The 18,722-nt window shown below is 41.5% G+C and overlaps 2 protein-coding genes across 6 annotated transcripts in view; one reads left to right on the top strand and one right to left on the bottom strand.

The window, feature by feature from the left end:
* Grh (grainy head) overlaps positions 1-16,549 on the top strand; it is a 112,194-nt gene extending 95,645 nt beyond the window's left edge. Inside the window, exons 7-15 of one of the 2 annotated variants that reach the window (XM_071787094.1) lie at positions 1,009-1,262; positions 3,867-4,035; positions 5,247-5,358; positions 5,663-5,757; positions 6,019-6,189; positions 6,348-6,533; positions 7,374-7,835; positions 9,498-9,562; positions 10,716-16,549. In XM_071787094.1, the coding sequence (XP_071643195.1) occupies positions 1,009-1,262; positions 3,867-4,035; positions 5,247-5,358; positions 5,663-5,757; positions 6,019-6,189; positions 6,348-6,533; positions 7,374-7,835; positions 9,498-9,562; positions 10,716-10,977 (1,776 nt within the window). In that variant the 3' untranslated portion in view covers positions 10,978-16,549. The remainder of the gene's footprint in view (positions 1-1,008; positions 1,263-3,866; positions 4,036-5,246; positions 5,359-5,662; positions 5,758-6,018; positions 6,190-6,347; positions 6,534-7,373; positions 7,836-9,497; positions 9,563-10,715) is intronic. The other variant, XM_071787095.1, reaches the window with a different exon arrangement.
* The window catches only part of Gwl (serine/threonine-protein kinase greatwall), a 182,254-nt gene that overhangs the window by 140,417 nt on the left and 23,115 nt on the right, over positions 1-18,722 (bottom strand). The window lies entirely within an intron of this gene.

The raw sequence follows: 18,722 nt of genomic DNA, 5'->3' as shown, positions 1-18,722 counted from the left end.
CAACGGTTGGAAGCGGGTGTGCGGATTGTGCGGTTGATTTTACGAGACCACAAAGCTCCTCTATTCTTTCTCCTTCGGCAGCAGCATGCGCAATGCGCAGCGGAGCGCACGATCGAAAATGCATACTAATGATATATGAGGAAAAAATCGGTTGTTTTTTCGCTGCAATCCATTTGCGTCGATATATCGAGATTTGTTTACGGCGATACGTGTGTAATCAACGAGGAGAGGAGAGATCCGAGGCGGACGCATCGGGACATAGTCACGTGAAATCGCGTGTTTGCGAGCGGTTAATCATTTATCGGTTCAGTGATCCCTTTAATCGGCGCAGTTTGAAATTTATTGAGGGACACTTGAGGAACGGAAAAATCTAATGAAATGCATTGATATGCAAAATAAGACGCGAACGTGTGCAGATATTGAATCGCGATACCGCTGATATACGAAACCACAACGATATCGATAAATAATTACATCTTACTAGGTTTTTAAATACTAATTACAGCGTAATCAGCGAGCATTTAAATTAGCGAGATTAAGTACGCTCATACATGCGAACGCGTTTTATCTACGAGAACATGACTGGAAGGAGTTGCAACTACCTTAACACGCTATTTATTCTATATTAATGTTTCGATACTATTATTACATCCCATGCGTTTCTTCCCGCGAAAAACATTTTAAAAATTATTATTCTTATCATGAAAAATACTATTAAGACAAGAGAGCAAAATCTTTTGTTATTATTTATTACTTGAACCATTGAAAATATAAATAATTTTAATATTATTACATTTTTAATTTTTTTTGTACATTTCTACGCTCGTGTAATTTGCACTGGGCGGATTTTCGAATTAAGTAAGATTATTAGAAAAGAATAGGAAAATTCAAGATGTTTAATTTCAATGGAAGTTATTAATTTAAATTGATTAAATGAAATTGTTGTGTATTATATATTATCGAATATGATCCTTATTTTTTTATTCAATAAATTAAATTTTTTTCTAGTCCTCATTCGACTACACAGAATTATGCCCCGGTGGGACTACAGCTGGAACGGCGGTGGTCCTCGAGAGTGGCGCGGTAATACATCAACCCCTGCAACTGCAACTGCAGCAGAGCCATGCACAAGCGCAGGTGCAACGCAGTAGTCTGGTGGCGGGTGCGACAAATCCGAATCCAACTCCGAATCCGCAGAGATCGCGGCCTTGGCACGATTTCGGCAGGCAGAACGACGCTGATAAGATCCAGATACCGAAAATGTAAGTAACCTCTGCGAGCTACAGTTGTTGAATAGTTGACGATAGAGATATGGTAGCTCTTAAGATTTAAAAATAAATGCAACATTTAACGCAAGTGTCGGTTTCGAGAAATGTTTGAGAAACTTAAAATGCATTTCTTCACTTTATTTTAAAAAGAAGCTATTTATAGCTGCTTTGATTAAAAGTAGTTATACTTATTACATTAAGAATAAAGGCAATATCTCTTAATAGAATCGTACCTTGATATGATCTGTGATTGTTGATATGTTTTGATTAGAGGTTGCATGGTAGAGTGTAGGAAATTATACAAATGTTATAATAACGTTATAATAACGATGTGCAAAGGCGAATGCTCAATTTGCTCGATCAGATAGATAGACGAATAAATAGACGGATATCGGGATTGATAGATATTTATCTATTAATCTATTTTATTACATGGAAGGCACGGAAGAGCAACGATAAGAGTTAATAACTTGCGTTCATAGGGTAAGCAATTGCGAATTTACGCAACAAAGAAAGCGCCTCGTGATTGGAAACGTTCAATGTCTAAAATTTATATTCGGCTTTCATCTTGTGGACACAAATGTTCGTAAAAAATAATTAATGGCCCGAAGAATCAATTAACGTACACGTATATACACGATTATAAATGATAGAAATATTATTTTATATAGTTAATTAATAATTCATAGCTTTCGTTGCGCATTAATGCGCTTAATCGTTACAAAGATTAATGACAAAGATGGAATTCTTGTATACATATGCAGAATAATATTTTCGCTCATGCGCTAATGCTCAATGTAAGATTTCTCTTGCGACTGACAACTAATGGCGCCTCTAAAAACAGAGAATAACGATGTCATTTCTGTTTCGCGGGAAACTAATATCTTCACTAGTCTAGAAGAAGAACTTCCTGTGCCCCTTACTCTTCGCGCACCCCTCATTTCCTTCGCGGTTCATCACATCCGCTTGCCGACTCATTCGGTCTTCCCCTTCTCCCGTATCCATCTTTCCTAGCGATCTTTCTACTTCCCGTTTCGCTCCATCCGTCTTTTGTAATTTGTTGCCTTCCATTGTTAAGAGCCGACCGTACGATCAGCGGCGCTGAATATTTCTCGCTCCATCTCTCTGGAGTACTCACCGACGCGCGGGATGAACAATGATGTTAAAGTTATTAAGTCGCAGCCCGCTCTCGCCCGAAGTCGACTCTCGAAGAGCGGACAAGCGCCTCGGGGCCGCGCCGGGATCGGGCTGAAAAATCGCGCGGTCCACCGCGCCGGCCATTCGCAGCGTGAAATCGAAATGTCAAGAGGGGTAGCCTCTCTCTTTTCGACCGAGGCCGGGTTCTTTTTCGCGAAACGAAAGCGAGACGGTCAGACAGACAGATTCGAGAAAGAGAAGGAGTGACTTGATAGCGTCATGCGTAACCCACACGGGGAGTTGTAATAAGGTATATACAGATCGGGTAGGCGGCGGCTGTGCAACGGTAGCGAGCAGTAAAGGCGCACAGGAGGGCGTTCACCCGCCACGGTCAGTTATCGCCTCGCTCGCCACGCACGCTGCCCCCTCGTTCGTCCCCTCGGTTCCCCAAAGAGAAGAAAAAAAAGAAGAGAGTCACACATAAGAAAAAAAGAACGAAAGGACCGCGCTACGAATACGAAAGCGTGCACGCGCTTCGTAGAGACAATAGGACGTTCGCGCGAGGATATACGATTATACGTTCGGAGAGCTCGCCGACGGTAGACCGATGGAGGACCGGTATCGATAAATCGGGTTTGAGACGAGAAGTGGCGGCTTGGCGATTACAGATTTTCCTCGATCTCGGCGGGCCCGATCGTTTTGCTCCCGTTTTCCCATCGCGTCCACCTTCCTTCCACCGTACGCGTTGTTTTGTCGTCTCGCGTTTTACTTATATCGCGCGGTCTCTTCCCCCGGTCTCTTGGGTTATGGGCATTCATTTTTCATAAGTTATCGGTCGCCCGCCTACCTGCCTTGCCTTAGTCGTGGCCGGCGCAGAGATAAGCTCGATTAGAAGCCGCGATTTTCTCCCCTCTTCAGGGGAAGGCTGATGCGTGTCTGTCGACGTCTTTCTTTTTCCACTTGGCGCGCTCGCCGGGTTGCCGGCTTCCCAGGCTCCGGGTGCCCGAGCCCTTCATTATCGTTTTGCCCCGCGATTAGCGATTGGAATATTCATACCTCGATCGCGACCGCTTCTTTCCGCGCAATGACGAACGTTCTAATTAGCGGAGGTTTCGCGCGGTCTTGTTTGCCTCGCACACGCAGCGCGTTTTCCACGCGAAGAGCGGCGTCAGGTATGTTTGTCTTGGCGGCGAAGTAGGAATAACGTTGGCGAAGAATTAGCCGATAATGACACGATAATCATTCATATTGCATCGCGCATTAATCAGCTAATTGAGCATTCGTTTGCGAGCTCGTAACTGCCTATTAAGTAAACGTGATTCAATCTTGACCGAGTGTGAAACGGCGAGCTGCATAATGACCAGGGAGATTGCTTCTTAAACATGTGCTTTTTTATTTACGCATACGCCGGAACTGTGTATCCACGCTTCATTTGGGGAATCTTATTCGTCTGTCCTTTAGTTTCTCGAATTACGGATTTAAGTATCACCTGGAGTCGCCGATCAGCACGTCGCAGCGCCGCGAGGACGACAGAATAACGTACATCAACAAGGGCCAATTCTACGGGATCACGTTGGAATATGTGTCCGATCCGGACAAGCCGCTCCTCAAGGCAGGGCAGACAGTCAAGGTAAGAGCAAAAAGGATAATTATACTGTTTGCATAACGGTATTTATAGGATGATGTATGTAGGTAAATATATCGTTTCAAGGATAGAGAAGTTTGCATCCCGAAGATCGTACAACGATACGCTTAACACAAATAATAATATTGCCTGAATTTCAATACTTTTAAATCCACAATTAATTTTGTACGATACGATGTTCAGAAGAAGCTATATAATATATTTATTCATAGTTCCACGAATCAATTTTGTGATTCAGTAACAAGAGACTAACATAATGTAATATAATGTCCATGATCTAATTTCACGACCTAGTCCACGATACAATTCGATCAACGTTGAACTGGCTAACGAGCGTTTTGCAGCGTTACACACGTTCCGTTCGCGTGACTGGAGCGGAGCAAAATTCGCGGAGATGATCGGCGTGTCGAAAATCGAAAGAAGAAGTCAAACGGGATCGTTTGTTCTCGCGGCTCTAATTGGTAGCCGCGGTGCGCTCGCACCGTTAGCAATTTCCATTCTGATAAAGGTGGCCGATTCTTTCTCCGTCGTGCGCGCCGCCGCGACGAGTTACGGCTTCCTCGTTAATTGCTAATCGAGCGTCGAGAGCGAGGCGTGTGGCAATTCGAACGGTATATTCGCGTCTCTCGCGGCGCGAGCCTCAAGGGAGATCGGTTAAGTAAGTGTAACCGCGTAAAGCGAGCCTCTTATTCACGGAGCCTCTCTTTCCTTCCCGATCGCGCGCGCGCGCGCGTGCCCATATTTTCTCTCCCGTACGTCGGAGAGCAGTTCTTCGCCCATTCACCCGAATCACGAAAAATCCTTCCTCCGTCTCGGCGCTCGCTCGCCGCTCGCGGCGAAACGCTCACGCCCGCGTGTGCCCGCTCGAGCGTGCGTCTGTCGCGGCCGATGTACGTCTCCCAAGCGTATCGCCGATCCGGCTGAAACGTGAAACCCGAATGTTAACTTTGTAGACACAAGACATTTATTTATGCCGTGCCACTTTACACATACCGGGTTAATTATAAAACACGGTAGGAATCTCGAGCGATGATTATAAAATACGAAAAATCTTGAAACACATCGCGAAAGACATCTTAAATGCGTGCATATATTTTCCTGGCCCCATCTTGCCCCTAGGAATAATGTACAGATAAGTGTAATAACAGTGATCAGCCCGTCACACGATTAATAATTATTTACATGTGCTGTCACAGAGCGTGGTAATGTTGATGTTCCGGGAGGAAAAGAGTCCGGAGGACGAAATCAAATCCTGGCAGTTTTGGCACGGCAGACAGCATTCCGTCAAACAACGGATTCTCGATGCTGGTACAGTGATGTATAAATAAAATGATATAAACATAAATAATATATGAATAAATATAAATGATATAAGAACGACTGTGAAGTCTTTTTTAACAAATTCTCGACATTTATGATCGATTAAATCTTCAAATCTCTCGTACTTTTGCGCAAGCTGCTTAATTCATAACGGACAAGTGGTAAGATATTATCACGGACGTATGATCCGTTATGTTAATATTCTATCTAAAAGCGTCCCGGAGAACAGCACTAGCTACTTCATATTCCCCTGCATGATCCGCGAGTTTCAGAGTCACGTCCGTTGTTACAGACACAAAGAATAGCGTCGGCCTGGTGGGCTGCATAGAGGAAGTCGCGCACAATGCGATTGCCGTTTACTGGAACCCACTCGAATCGTCGGCGAAGGTAAGGAACGCCGGAAATGTCGATTCACGTTACCTCCTTAACGACACACGCGCGTACCCCACAGTGCCCTCTCCGCGTTCCCCCTTTCCCGTAATATATCTCGCTTATCGCCGCGCGATCTTGTGCTACACGCGCAAATATCGTATCGCATTCGCGCATTCGATTGCATGGCCATTTAGCGGAAACGTTAATAAAGCACGTCCCTTCCCGCGTACGTCGCCGTATGCCGCCACTGCTACCTGTCCGATTTCTGATCCGCAGATAAACGTGGCGGTGCAGTGTCTCAGTACCGATTTCTCGAGTCAGAAAGGCGTGAAGGGTTTGCCGCTGCATATCCAAGTCGACACGTACGAGGAACCGCCGCCTCACGCGCACACATACACGCCGCCTTCCCATCGCGGCTACTGTCAAATTAAGGTCTTCTGCGATAAGGTAAGCGCTCTTGCATTTTCATATGTTTATCTTTTCCCCTCCCCCTCCCCCCCGCTCTCTCCTTCTCTCTTCATTTGCGATGTAAATAACGCGCGATCGCTTCCTGGTCGCAATGCGATCGTTGAAATTAAGTTGAGAGATGACGTTGCTTATCGCAGGGAGCAGAGAGAAAGACGCGGGACGAGGAGAGACGCGCGGCTAAGAGGAAGATGACGGCGACCGGCAGAAAAAAGCTCGACGAGCTTTATCACCCCGTCACGGAGCGTAGCGAGTTTTACTCCATGGTCGATCTGCACAAACCGCCTGTGTTGTTTTCCCCGCCGGCCGAGCACGCCATCGATAAGGTAATCACATCCATCCTTTTTTCGTATGTTACTCAAATAAGAAACAGGGTCTATAAAGACTTGCTATGCTCTCATAGACCGCAGACAAATTTAATTGCGATATATTAAATTTAATAATTGTACAGAAGATATTATTTCATTATGAAAATACGATGAATTATAAAGAAGAATAAACTTTTCTTAATATGCTACGTTGACGTGAATAAAACTCAATACAAGGCACCTATATTTGTCGAATTGACAATTTGTTTGTCTTTGATCAAATACGAGTGCAGATCAAACGCTACGGTATCTTATTAGCATGTATCTCAACTAACGATGCAAAAGAGAACTTAAAAAAAAATCGTGTGGAATCCATAATCCTCTGCTCTCACCCCCGCCGAAACCCTACACTAACCGCAACTCTTGCATCGCAAAGTAATGACGTGGACTTTTTTGAAGATAGACTTTCGAATTTCACGTCAGTTCGGTTCAACGAACTGGAGTATTTGCCTTTCAGTATTTTTATGTTCTTAGCTCTATCCTAATAAATATGCCAGTTGTTATCGTTATAATTAATGTTATTACATTATGACTGAGCAATGTGTAGCATTATTTTACTTTTACTATCAAAACTTAGGAGTTTTCAAATTTATTTCTTATCACCCCTGACTTTCGATTTGTTCGCATTTCGCATGTTTGTCATTCTTTTTGACGTTACGTATTAAGAAAAAAAAATTAACGTAGCTTCAAAGTTGCTCTTGGTTTCTTAACGTGAAATTCGAACGGGCCTTGTCTCGCGGAGAAAAGAAAAAGATGTAAAGTAGAAATAAACCTTGATGTTCTTCTCTTCCACGACAGTTCTCGACGATGGAGTTGTCGGGCTTCTACGGTGGTGGCGGCGGCGGGGGCGGGGGGGACACCGACACCTCGTCTCTCAGTAACGGTGAAGGTGGAGGATTAAAGGCGGCGGGGGGTAGCAGCCCCTATCCGGCGGCATGCGGCCGGCCAAGTCTGCCGGCCCTCAAGTTCCACAACCACTTTCCGCCCGACAATCTCAGTAGCCTGCACGACAAGAAGGACTCGTTGCTGATGCAGGTGCAGGAGCTGCAGGGCTCGGTGCTGCAGGGGGTGCAACAGGCCGGCCTGACGGGCGCGGTGGTGTCCAGCGTCGGTAATCGGCTGCACCTGCAACAGCAGCCGCCGCATCTGCGCCCGACGGACGCCGAGGAGCGCGTCATGCTTTACGTGCGTCAGGAATCGGAAGACATCTACACGCCATTGCACGTCACCCCGCCGACGGTCCAGGGGCTGCTCAACGCTGTAAGGAACATCCTCTAAGGATCTCTTTTCTTTTAATACCGCCAACACACAACGACATCTCACAACACGCAAACATTCGCGCGCGTAGAGAGAGAGATTTCAGAGACCTTTGCAGCTGCAAGGACACGATTCGCACGATCTGCTCTCTTGCGTCTGCATCGTTCTCGGAGATACTTTTGAGGGAAATAGCGGAAGTTTTGTAGAGCTAATATATAGGTATCCCGTTCTCATCGTGAGCAATTAAAGCCCGCAGTATAGAGAAAATTGTTGATCTTTACTATAAATCGTACGATATAAATGTAACGTTAATCTAGGAACGAGGGATGAATATCATTGATATACAATCGTAAAATTGAACACGTATAATCAAGAGGAAATATGCTCAGCAAATTTTGTGCTGAGTATTGATACTTGTCATTCGGTAGTAAAGTAGGTAAAGTAACGTCTTCTAACAAGCTCGTTCGTATGCCTCGTAGAAATGGAAATGGGAAAATGGAAATTCTCTCACCATTTCCATACCGCGACCGATACCGGTGACTATACGTACGGTAGCAGTAATGTGTTTTATGCAAAACACCCCGCGCAGCATCGAATATGCGCAACCGTGGGCGTTAATGGGTTAATCCGTGATTACGCTGTCATTCGCCGGCGAGGCTTTGCTCTGGAAACAGAACGAGAAGCGAGACAATAATAATGCAACGTGCTATCGCTACCATCGATCGAGATTACGCTTCCTGTAATGTAGCCCCAGCAAAACACTTCCAGGCTTAATAAAGCCGTACGCCGGAAGGTAACTAATGTCTGTTTCGATTTCAATCAATACCAGTTTGGTTTCGCTTATTCAATCGCGCACGATTCGATGAGCGCGGAAATTATACACGCATACACATATACATATTATAGCATTTACGTGCACATATACCCAAGCCCCATGAGAGAGTATATATTACTCATGCATGTGAAAGCATATACTGCGCCATTATTAATACTCGTTCGCACTGGTCCACTCGCTAATTAATATTAATGCGCATGCATCACTGTCCACTGTGTCCAAGATCCTCATTAATACAATATATCGATAGTGCAAGACGTACGATCATATTTACCCCCCTCCTCCACCGCGGATATGCGAGACTGTCGGCGGCTCTTAACGATCTACCGGACGTTGACGTTAAGAGTGGAAGAGTTAAATCCGAGATCAAAACTTGGCGGAAGAAAAAAGTGGAAAGAAAAAAAGACACCCTTTCTTTTTCTCTTGTCAACGATTTCTCTTTTCTCGTCGCGCTTCTACGCAGCCCCGCAAACGAACGGATCTAAAATTGATCCACGCGTTGATCTACGTACTCCTCCTATCTCCGGCCGCGCTCCAATCGATCTTAAACTGCCTCCGCGTTCTTTCGCGCGACGCGCGATATATCTTTTCATCGTTATATCTTCCCGTTTCGATCTGTCTTGTCTACTTTACTCTCGCTCTATCCTTCTCTCTTTATCTCTCTCTCTCTCTCTCTCTCTCTCTTGCTGTCATTCTCGCAGTAAATGTTGCGTCTACCTACGCGCGTCTCTCTCGCGAGCACACTTTCTCGAGTGCGTGCGCGAAACGAAAACGACGGTCCGCAAGCCACTATCAAAATTCTAATGTTCTACTTTTTTTCTATTTTGCAGATTGAGTCAAAGTACAAAATTGCATCCTCGAGTATTAATAACCTCTATCGCAAAAACACAAAGGGGTAAGTTTAGTAGAGTGTCATCTTTACTTGCATGCACGCCCACGCGATGCATGCCATAACGGTGACATTGCCTGACTCTCTCCGCCTGGTTTGGTAGTCTCTTTTTCTCTCTCTCTCTCTCTCTCTTTCTCTTTCTCTACTTTTATCTCTTTTTATCTCTCTTTCTTTCTCTCTTTCGCCTCTCCCTCTCGCCTATGATCGTGCCTCTTTCAAATGTCGGACACGCGTTTTCTCTGCGACATATGTATTTAAATGTATACGCCATTCTCGTGTACTCTCTCGTTATAAAAGTGTCCTCTCTTTGCCGATCACCTTAACGCGAATGTCGCTGCACTGCTGACTGCATCTCGCTTCCGCTACGCACAATCACGCCTGATTAATCCACTAATCCTTCACGCTTCTCGTCTTCTGCCTTCCGTCATGAGCGCACTCATGCACGCCTTGCCTGCCTCGCCTAATGTCGTCATGCGTCTCGTTCAACTGATTATTTATTCTGCCGGTTTTCCAACATACGGTGGTTACATATACTGCGTATTCTTGCAGGAACCTTTTCCCTCGAATAAATATTTTTCGTTACTCGACATGTACATTTCACGTCATTCAAGCAAACCCTATCTTACGCTCTCTCTTTCTCTCTTTCTCTTTCTCTCAAGCTACGCACAATGCGATGCAAACTTTACAATCCACTTTTTTCACTTTGACTGCGAGATCTTCGAGATCCACCGCAAAACAGTATATACATCATCTTGCCGTTATAATACTGTAATGATTTAACGATGATGCAATATTCTATGCAATAATTTCTTTTTCGTGTCCATTTCAACATTACAAAATTATATTAAGAAAAAAGACATATTTAAAAAATACTAAATGTCATAGAGAAACAATAATAATCATCACAATGCAAAATTTCTCGCATAAAACACTGTTGCACAAATTTAACGTGAAATTTTGGCGTTTATCGACATCAAATACGGAAATTGTACGGTAATACGCAATTCATTCATCAAGCATCACAATATTATTGCGGCCGAAATTACCGCGTTGCATGCCAAAAGTCGAGCGATCACGTTCTTCGGAACGAGATCCGCCGCTTTCGCTCGCGTTAGTCACGCTGAGAATTTAACGAGAACATCATCCTACCCTGTTGCAGAATTACAGCGAAAATTGACGACGACATGATTCGATATTACGTCGACGAGGACCTGTTCCTGTTGGAGGTGAGTCACTCGCGGATCAATCCGGATAGCGAGCGCAATCCGAACAATCCGGGCTCGCCGGGCGATCCTGGCGATCCGGGTGATCCTCCCGCCGGATACGATGTCACTCTCATCGAACTACCGCATCTACCGCACTCACCCCTCGCCAATTCCACGCATGCACACGTGCACGTTCACGACAACAGTAACACGTGAACCCGAACGAGAAGCATTTGTGTAAATACGCTATGTAAGCTTGACGAAGACTGATAATTCGGGACAATGAAGGATCAGCAACATCTTGCATCGAATAATGATGATTGCTAAATCGGCAACGAATGTTCTCGCGCCACGTTGAAGATTATTGTATAGTTTAGTCGATGATGGTGCCAAGGATGTTCATCGAGAGAGCATACAAGTAGCAACGTGTTAATTATCTTTCAGCAAGGACAATCAAGAAGAATGAAGAGGATATCAGAAGAATAAGCAAATTTTCAACGTGATAGTTGAAGAAGAATCGGCCCCTGTTGGATTCTGACCGTATGATCGTAGTATAATATCACAGTCGAAGCCTGTATCTTAGCAGACAAATATTTTGTAATATTTCTTGACGCATGTTAGAGTTTTGGTGAACGTTTCGCCTAATAATTATCGTTTCTATGAGACTTCAACCCTTTCATGTTTCGCGGAACATATATATTTTTAGAACATTTAAAAAATCATATCTCCTAAGTATGAAATGTACTTAAAACGTCATTGTGAACTCGAGAGCAACTCAATAGCGCAGAACGAAGCTACGCGATATAAATCCAATTGATAAAATATCGAAAGTGTTGAAACGGTTGATCCGCGACATTACTACCACGCGATAATTGTCCATTTTTAGTTGCAATTCGCGTTTCGTCAATTCGGGCAAAAGGAAGGGGACCGGACAGACATTCTCTTATCAACACCTCGCAATCACGGTCCAACGTCATCAACCTCGGCGACGATGATAACGCATGGCTTTCTGCTGAGATTTGAATTGGCACGCGCAAATATATCGAGGATATGACACTGATACCAATCGTGTGCGGCCGCGAGTAGTTTTTAGTCAATGTAAATATGGCCTCGCGACACATAGTACGGCGCTCCGAGAAGTCGAAAAAACTCCGACAAAGTCAGAGTTATTATGAAGCTCATCAGATCGAAATTTGTATTTCAAATAACATATCTCCGGTAGATATTCAGTCATTAAAAAGCTCAATTAAAACTTATTTTAAAAAAAATTGTTTAAGTTGTAATAAAAAAAGATAAAATGTAATGTAAATATAAGTGAAATAGGTTTCCGAAACGGATCACTCCTTCATTCACAACTTTCGATTGTCCAATCAACTTTTTATAAAATCAAAGTATGAGGCTCGGGATCGAACTTGGAATACTTAATAGACAGTTAAACTAGATATTTGATTAGATATTTGACTAGACAGAATGAACTTGAAATAGTAGTAAGATCCGAAAGTTGGATTAATCGTGAAAAGTACACAGCGTTACCTTTGCGTGGGAATTATTTCAACTGAGAAAATAATATAAATTCCGATAATATACGTTTAATATAATATTTATATATACATATTGCATATCATAATATTTATATTAAATATTATATACCAATATGACGTTTATATTATGTGTAAGATGACATTTTGGAGGTTCTTGTATTTCAATGATAAAAGAATATGACGGTGCTATTGGCTTGCGCGATATAGATCAGGTCGAAAACTTTTGGACTTTACTACGTAATTCTTATCAATGTACTTTTTTATTTTATTTTATTTTATTTTATTTTATAAACTGAATCTGCATTGAAAATACTTGCGACATTGCGACTATGAAAAACCATGTCTCACAATCAGTACAAATCATGAAAAATTATTTCAGACCATGTGTCAGTACAAACTTTTGTTAAATTTGAATATATTTTATCTTTTATGTTGCCTTATTGATATCCGGTCATTTCGGACTTATTATATCTGATGTCTTTATTGTATTATATCTTATGTCTTTATTGTATTTAGCAATTTCGAAAACCTTCAAAAATAATTAAACTAAACATGTTCTTTCTCTCAAATAAGAAAGGGTTAAATGATTTCATAGATTGTCATAGAATATAGATGTATGGGCTTCGACTCGACTGGAGTAAATCGAATGTGCAAGAATGTATGACATATGTCGCTGACCGTATGAAAAGCGACACGTTACATATCATTTGTTTTCGTCCCATGAACGATTTATATTGATGGTTGTTAGCTTAGGATACCGAAGCGTCGTGTTGCAAATGCGAGAGAACGCCATGTAAATCAATCAAAATTGATTTAAGGATCCCAGTATGTGTTAAGCATACGTATATTGTAAATGCATTTGAGAGAGACGCCCATTCGTCTCTATTAATTTGTATCTTAATTCGCACGCCGACATTTAGGCTCTCAATTTAAGCATGTTTAAGAAACGCGTCGCATTACTGCCGTCGATCTTGCGAATTGTCATCTTCGAAAGCCGACAAATTCGTATATGTATGCACGTGTCGTAATGCATTCGTAAAAATGCACGTGTCGTCCTTTCACATAAATGACTCCGAATGTTTGTGTTAGTCAATGACAGAAGCGAACCGCTGCTTTCTCTGTTTTCGCGTCTTATTCGATTCTACCCATAATTTTTTAAACGATATCGATTCCGCGAGAAGTTGTAAAATATGCGCGAAACGCATAAAAACAAAAAAAAATATTCGAATCTCATCAACAACCCGTAAAACGCTAATCGACACTTTCTTCTCATTTGGCCCGTTGTCGCTAACGAGACTTTTATAGCTTCACATTTACGAGCGCCGACGTATTTACGCGCGTGCATGAAGACGTCGCGCGATTTCGTAATGCCACTGTCAGTCGCAAGCCGATCATCGCGCACGAATAAACGTCGGCTTGAAGTGGAAATCTTGCCGTGTGTATGAAAAAAGAAAACCATTTAAGAAAAAATCCATGAAACCGCGCGCGCGGATCTCCCTGTGCCGCATTCTCTGCCATGTCATGCTCGAGATAGCATCGAGAAGCCACGACTTTTTCTAAGTCTTAAGACTAATAAGAGTAATATAATCACGCTATACATGTATCCGTATAATCTCTTTACACGCGCGTAAGAACTCGGTCCAGACGTTGGAGGATAAGATGGCGATTCAATATCTCGAAACTAAAGTGACGTTGTTCCCTGCAAGAGAAGAAAAAAAAGCATCATACGCATTTATTTCTTTTATCTCCGAGGTACGGAATGATAAATGAAACTGTCTTTCTACGTCTCTGGAGTAGAAGAAAACGCCATTATATGTATATACTTTTACATACAAAAATCTTCATTACATTTTATATTTCATTCCCATATAAAAGTCTGTCGAGAATAGATTGCGCAAAGTGTTCGCTACAAATTTCATCAGCAGAGATGCTACAGATTTTATTTAAGATCTGGCGTATACGATGCTGTTAGCAGAACATTGGCAGACATATAGAAACAAGGTGGCACGTTTTGTTTGCTATATTTGCCGTATATGCTACTGTTTGCATAAATGCTACAAGCTGGCAGATTGATGGCAAAAATAAAAATTTTGATTTTTTATTTGCTACAACACAGTCTGACGCGGATTGGTAATAGAGACGGAGCAGATAATCCAGATTAGATTGAACCTGTTCGGTTTCTGCTGCCAATCTGCTGTCAAGTTATGTCAGTAGGCATTATCGGCAAAATATGAGCTCAATACGGATACGGTTGATACCAATTGATTAGCAAGCGAGCGAATTTGTTGCCAATCTGTATACTGCAGACAGTTTGTTTTTTACTGGGATCATTTTTATTTATATTATAATTTTTATACATTATTTTTATACATACGAGTATACCTTGAGTGCTTCCACTTTCGAGATATTGATTCGGAATCTGTGCGAGATAAGAACTCGTGCCGATCGCCTACAACGAGGACCCACCATTGCACTCGAGCAGTAATGAGTTCACAACGTCGTCGAAACGATGTGGAACGAAAGACAACCGAGCACGATATCGGTACCAATAATCCGTGGTTATGTAGTTCGTAAGGTAAAATTTGAAGTAACGTTAATATGTGCCACCGACGAAAGCGAGTCGCTTGCCAGTTGCCAGCTTATACCGCGCATTCGAGATGCACGATTGCGCGTATATATATATATATGCCCATCACGCGTGGAGAGACAATACGGATACCCATTGATCTGCATACGCGTACATATACAGAAATAAGACAAATATACACGTATCTGTTGCCAATTATGTTAGAACCGTTGGATTAGTGCAGAATCACGGTTACGACACTTTTCTCGTTTGATGTTAATCATATGTACGTCGATACATACCCATATCAAAGCAACGATCAAAATACGCTTGTAAAATGCCTTATTATTATTATTGAGTACTATTTTTTGTTACATTTATTGCAAGCAGCATGTAGATGGATATTATTAATTTTATGGATTTTATTAAATTACGCGTAAGACGCATATATATTATTATAATTATATTATTATATATTATTATAAAATCTTATTATTATTTTTATACACGAGAGGACGAGTGTCTGTACTCACGAGTGAGAATGCAAATGATACAGAAAGAAGAGCAAAAAGCGAGAGAGAAACCGAGAGAAAGAGCGCGCGTGAATGGATAGCTCAGAATGCCTGCGTATGGGAACGTCAGAGAATGAGATAGAGATATAGATAGAATTTGCGAAATCAATCTTTATACAAGATAGATGTATGAAATCAAGGCCGTTGATTAGCTTTAGTCCATGACATTTTTTTCACGTAATCATAAACATCCCGTACCCATCACCCCCGTGCCCCTCGACCGTTGCCGTTGCATCTCGGAACGAGGTCGAAAATACGACTCGTTACGTGAACAAACGGATGTGTCTTTCTCATCGAGCCATTTTATTATAATAGTATCATCCCTTTATTATCCTTACGATTATTAATATTATTATCTACAATTTTACATTATAAAAGCTGGACGGACCAGCTGTCGTCGCGAGGGAACGTCGATCGTGCCCGCTGGTGGCAACTGGAAATTGTGTCTCTCTTTCTCTCTCCGTTTATCATTGCTTCCGCTTTTTCGGAGGCTGTAGACTTATGTACACGGATGCGATCGCGGTCCCCTCGCTACGGTTCCTCGGGCCGTCCCGATATCGTACTTAAACGACGTAAATGGCGACGTGGAACAAGCCCGCGGGCTTTAGATTTATTGTTAGAAATAGAGGAATGTATTGAAAAAAAAAAAAGAAACCGTTGCCGGTCGGACCGGATCGAGAGCGCCGTGTTGAAGTAGGTAGCGAGAGCTACGTTGAAGGATAGAACTCAAAAATGCCCAGAATTGTTTTACTACCGTCGCGTTGTCTTGCCATCGTGAGATTGTGTCAGAGGTGATATTATATTATTATAATGTTCATTGCAACAATAAATATTATATTAGTACGTTTTATAAAAAAAAAATCGTACGCCTCCTTCATTGCTGAAGATAAATCGTTGTTACCTTTATCGCCATGCCCGCCATGACTACCATATTATTGATATTATTCATATTAAGAATCAATCTAACCGACATCATTGTAAATCTGAAATACTTTCACCACACAAAAGTAGAGCGCGTCAAAATATATAAAAATCATAGAATCAACAAATATGTAAATATATTTTTAAAAAATTCTTATTACGTATATTGAATAAAGTAATTGAGAAAATTAAGTTAACAATTATTATAAGAATATCGAGAAACAGAAACAAGGACCTCTTCTAAGCTAGCAGGACCAAATCGGCAGAATCAAACCGGAACTATCAGAATATTTAGTACCCATTTTGTACTATTTTGTACCACTAATAACAATTTTGTATCCTGTGCCATTTTGGAGAAAATCGTGGCGGTGCTACCTTAGCATTAAGCTAGAAAGACCACAAGAAAAAAAAAATTAAATACAGAAATTTGAAGAACTGAATTTGTACTAATTTGTACCATACAAATATGTATATGAAGTTAGCATATCAATTGTCAGCATATAAAAAAAAAGTAGAGTTCTCTTTGAATACAACCGAGTTCTATAGTTCCTGATAATTTTTAACAATAGTTCTGGTCATTAAATATAAATAAACGGAAGTTGAGAAATGATATGCTAACTTCCCGCGAAGTTAACATATCATATAATTTTTTCAGAATGAATTTTATAGTTCTTGACGAGTTCTATAGTTCTGTAACATAGTTCTGACCATTAACTATCTCTAAATAATTATTAACAATTATTATCAGCATATCACTCGTACTAGAGTGATATGCTATGCTTCTGCGATAAGTTCTCGGCTCGTTCGAAATTTTAAACAATAGTTCTGAACTCCCTGACGATAGTTCCGTACAGTTCTGACCACTGGCTACCTTTAAATAATTATTAACAATTATTATCAGCAAATCACTCGTACTACAGTGATATGCTATGATTCTGCGACAAGTTTTCGGCTCCTTCGAAATTTTAAACAATAGTTCTGAACTCCCTGACGATAGTTCCGTACAGTTCTAACCACTGGCAATCTTTAAATAATTATTAACAATTAGTATCAGCATATCACTCGTACTAGAGTGATATGCTATGCTTCTGCGATAAGTTCTCGGCTCGTTCGAGATTTTAAACAACAGTTCTAAACTCCCTGACGATAATTCCGTACAGTTCTGACCACTGGCAACCTTTAAATAATTATTAACAATTGTTATCAGCATATCACTCGTACTAGAGTGATATGCTATGCTTCTGCGACTAGTTCTCGGCTCGTTCGAGATTTTAAACAACAGTTCTAAACTCCCTGACTATAATTCCGTACAGTTCTGACCACTGGCAACCTTTAAATAATTATTAACAATTGTTATCTGCATATCACTCGTACTAGAGTGATATGCTATGATTCTACGACTAGTTCTCGGCTCGTTCGAAATTTTAAACAATAATTCTGAACCCCCTGACGATAGTTCCGTACAGTTCTGACCACTGGCCACCTTTAAATAATTATTAACAATTATTATCAGCATATCACTCGTATTAGAGTGATATGCTATGCTTCTGCGACTAGTTCTCGGCTCGTTCGAAATTTTAAACAATAATTCTGAACCCCCTGACGATAGTTCCGTACAGTTCTGACCACTGGCAACCTTTAAATAATTATTAACAATTGTTATCAGCATATCACTCGTACTAGAGTGATATGCTATGCTTCTGCGACTAGTTCAGAACTGTACGGAATTATCGTCAGGGAGTTTAGAACTGTTGTTTAAAATCTCGAACGAGCCGAGAACTTATCGCAGAAGCATAGCATATCACTCTAGTACGAGTGATATGCTGATAATAATTGTTAATAATTATTTAAAGGTAGCCAGTGGTCAGAACTGTACGGAACTATCGTCAGGGAATTCAGAACTATTGTTTAAAATTTCGAACGAGCCGAGAACTTGTCGCAGAAGCATAGCATATCACTCTAGTACGAGTGATATGCTGATAACAATTGTTAATAATTATTTCAAGGTTGCCAGTGGTCAGAACTGTACGGAACTATCGTCAGGGAGTTCAGAACTATTGTTTAAAATTTCGAACGAGCCGAGAACTTGTCGTAGAAGCATAGCATATCACTCTAGTACGAGTGATATGCTGATAATAATTGTTAATAATTATTTAAAGGTTGCCAGTGGTCAGAACTGTACGGAACTATCGTCAGGGAGTTCAGAACTATTGTTTAAAATTTCGAACGAGCCGAGAACTTGTCGCAGAAGCATAGCATATCACTGTAGTACAAGTGATATGCTGATAACAATTGTTAATAATTATTTAAAGGTTGCCAGTGGTCAGAACTGTACGGAACTATCGTCAGGGAGTTCAGAAC

This window comes from Temnothorax longispinosus, chromosome 8 (assembly GCF_030848805.1).
Source record: "Temnothorax longispinosus isolate EJ_2023e chromosome 8, Tlon_JGU_v1, whole genome shotgun sequence".
In the NCBI taxonomy this organism is placed as follows: Eukaryota; Metazoa; Arthropoda; class Insecta; order Hymenoptera; family Formicidae; genus Temnothorax; species Temnothorax longispinosus.
Note: the sequence above shows the minus strand (reverse complement) of the source record. Positions and strands in the feature narration are given on the sequence as shown.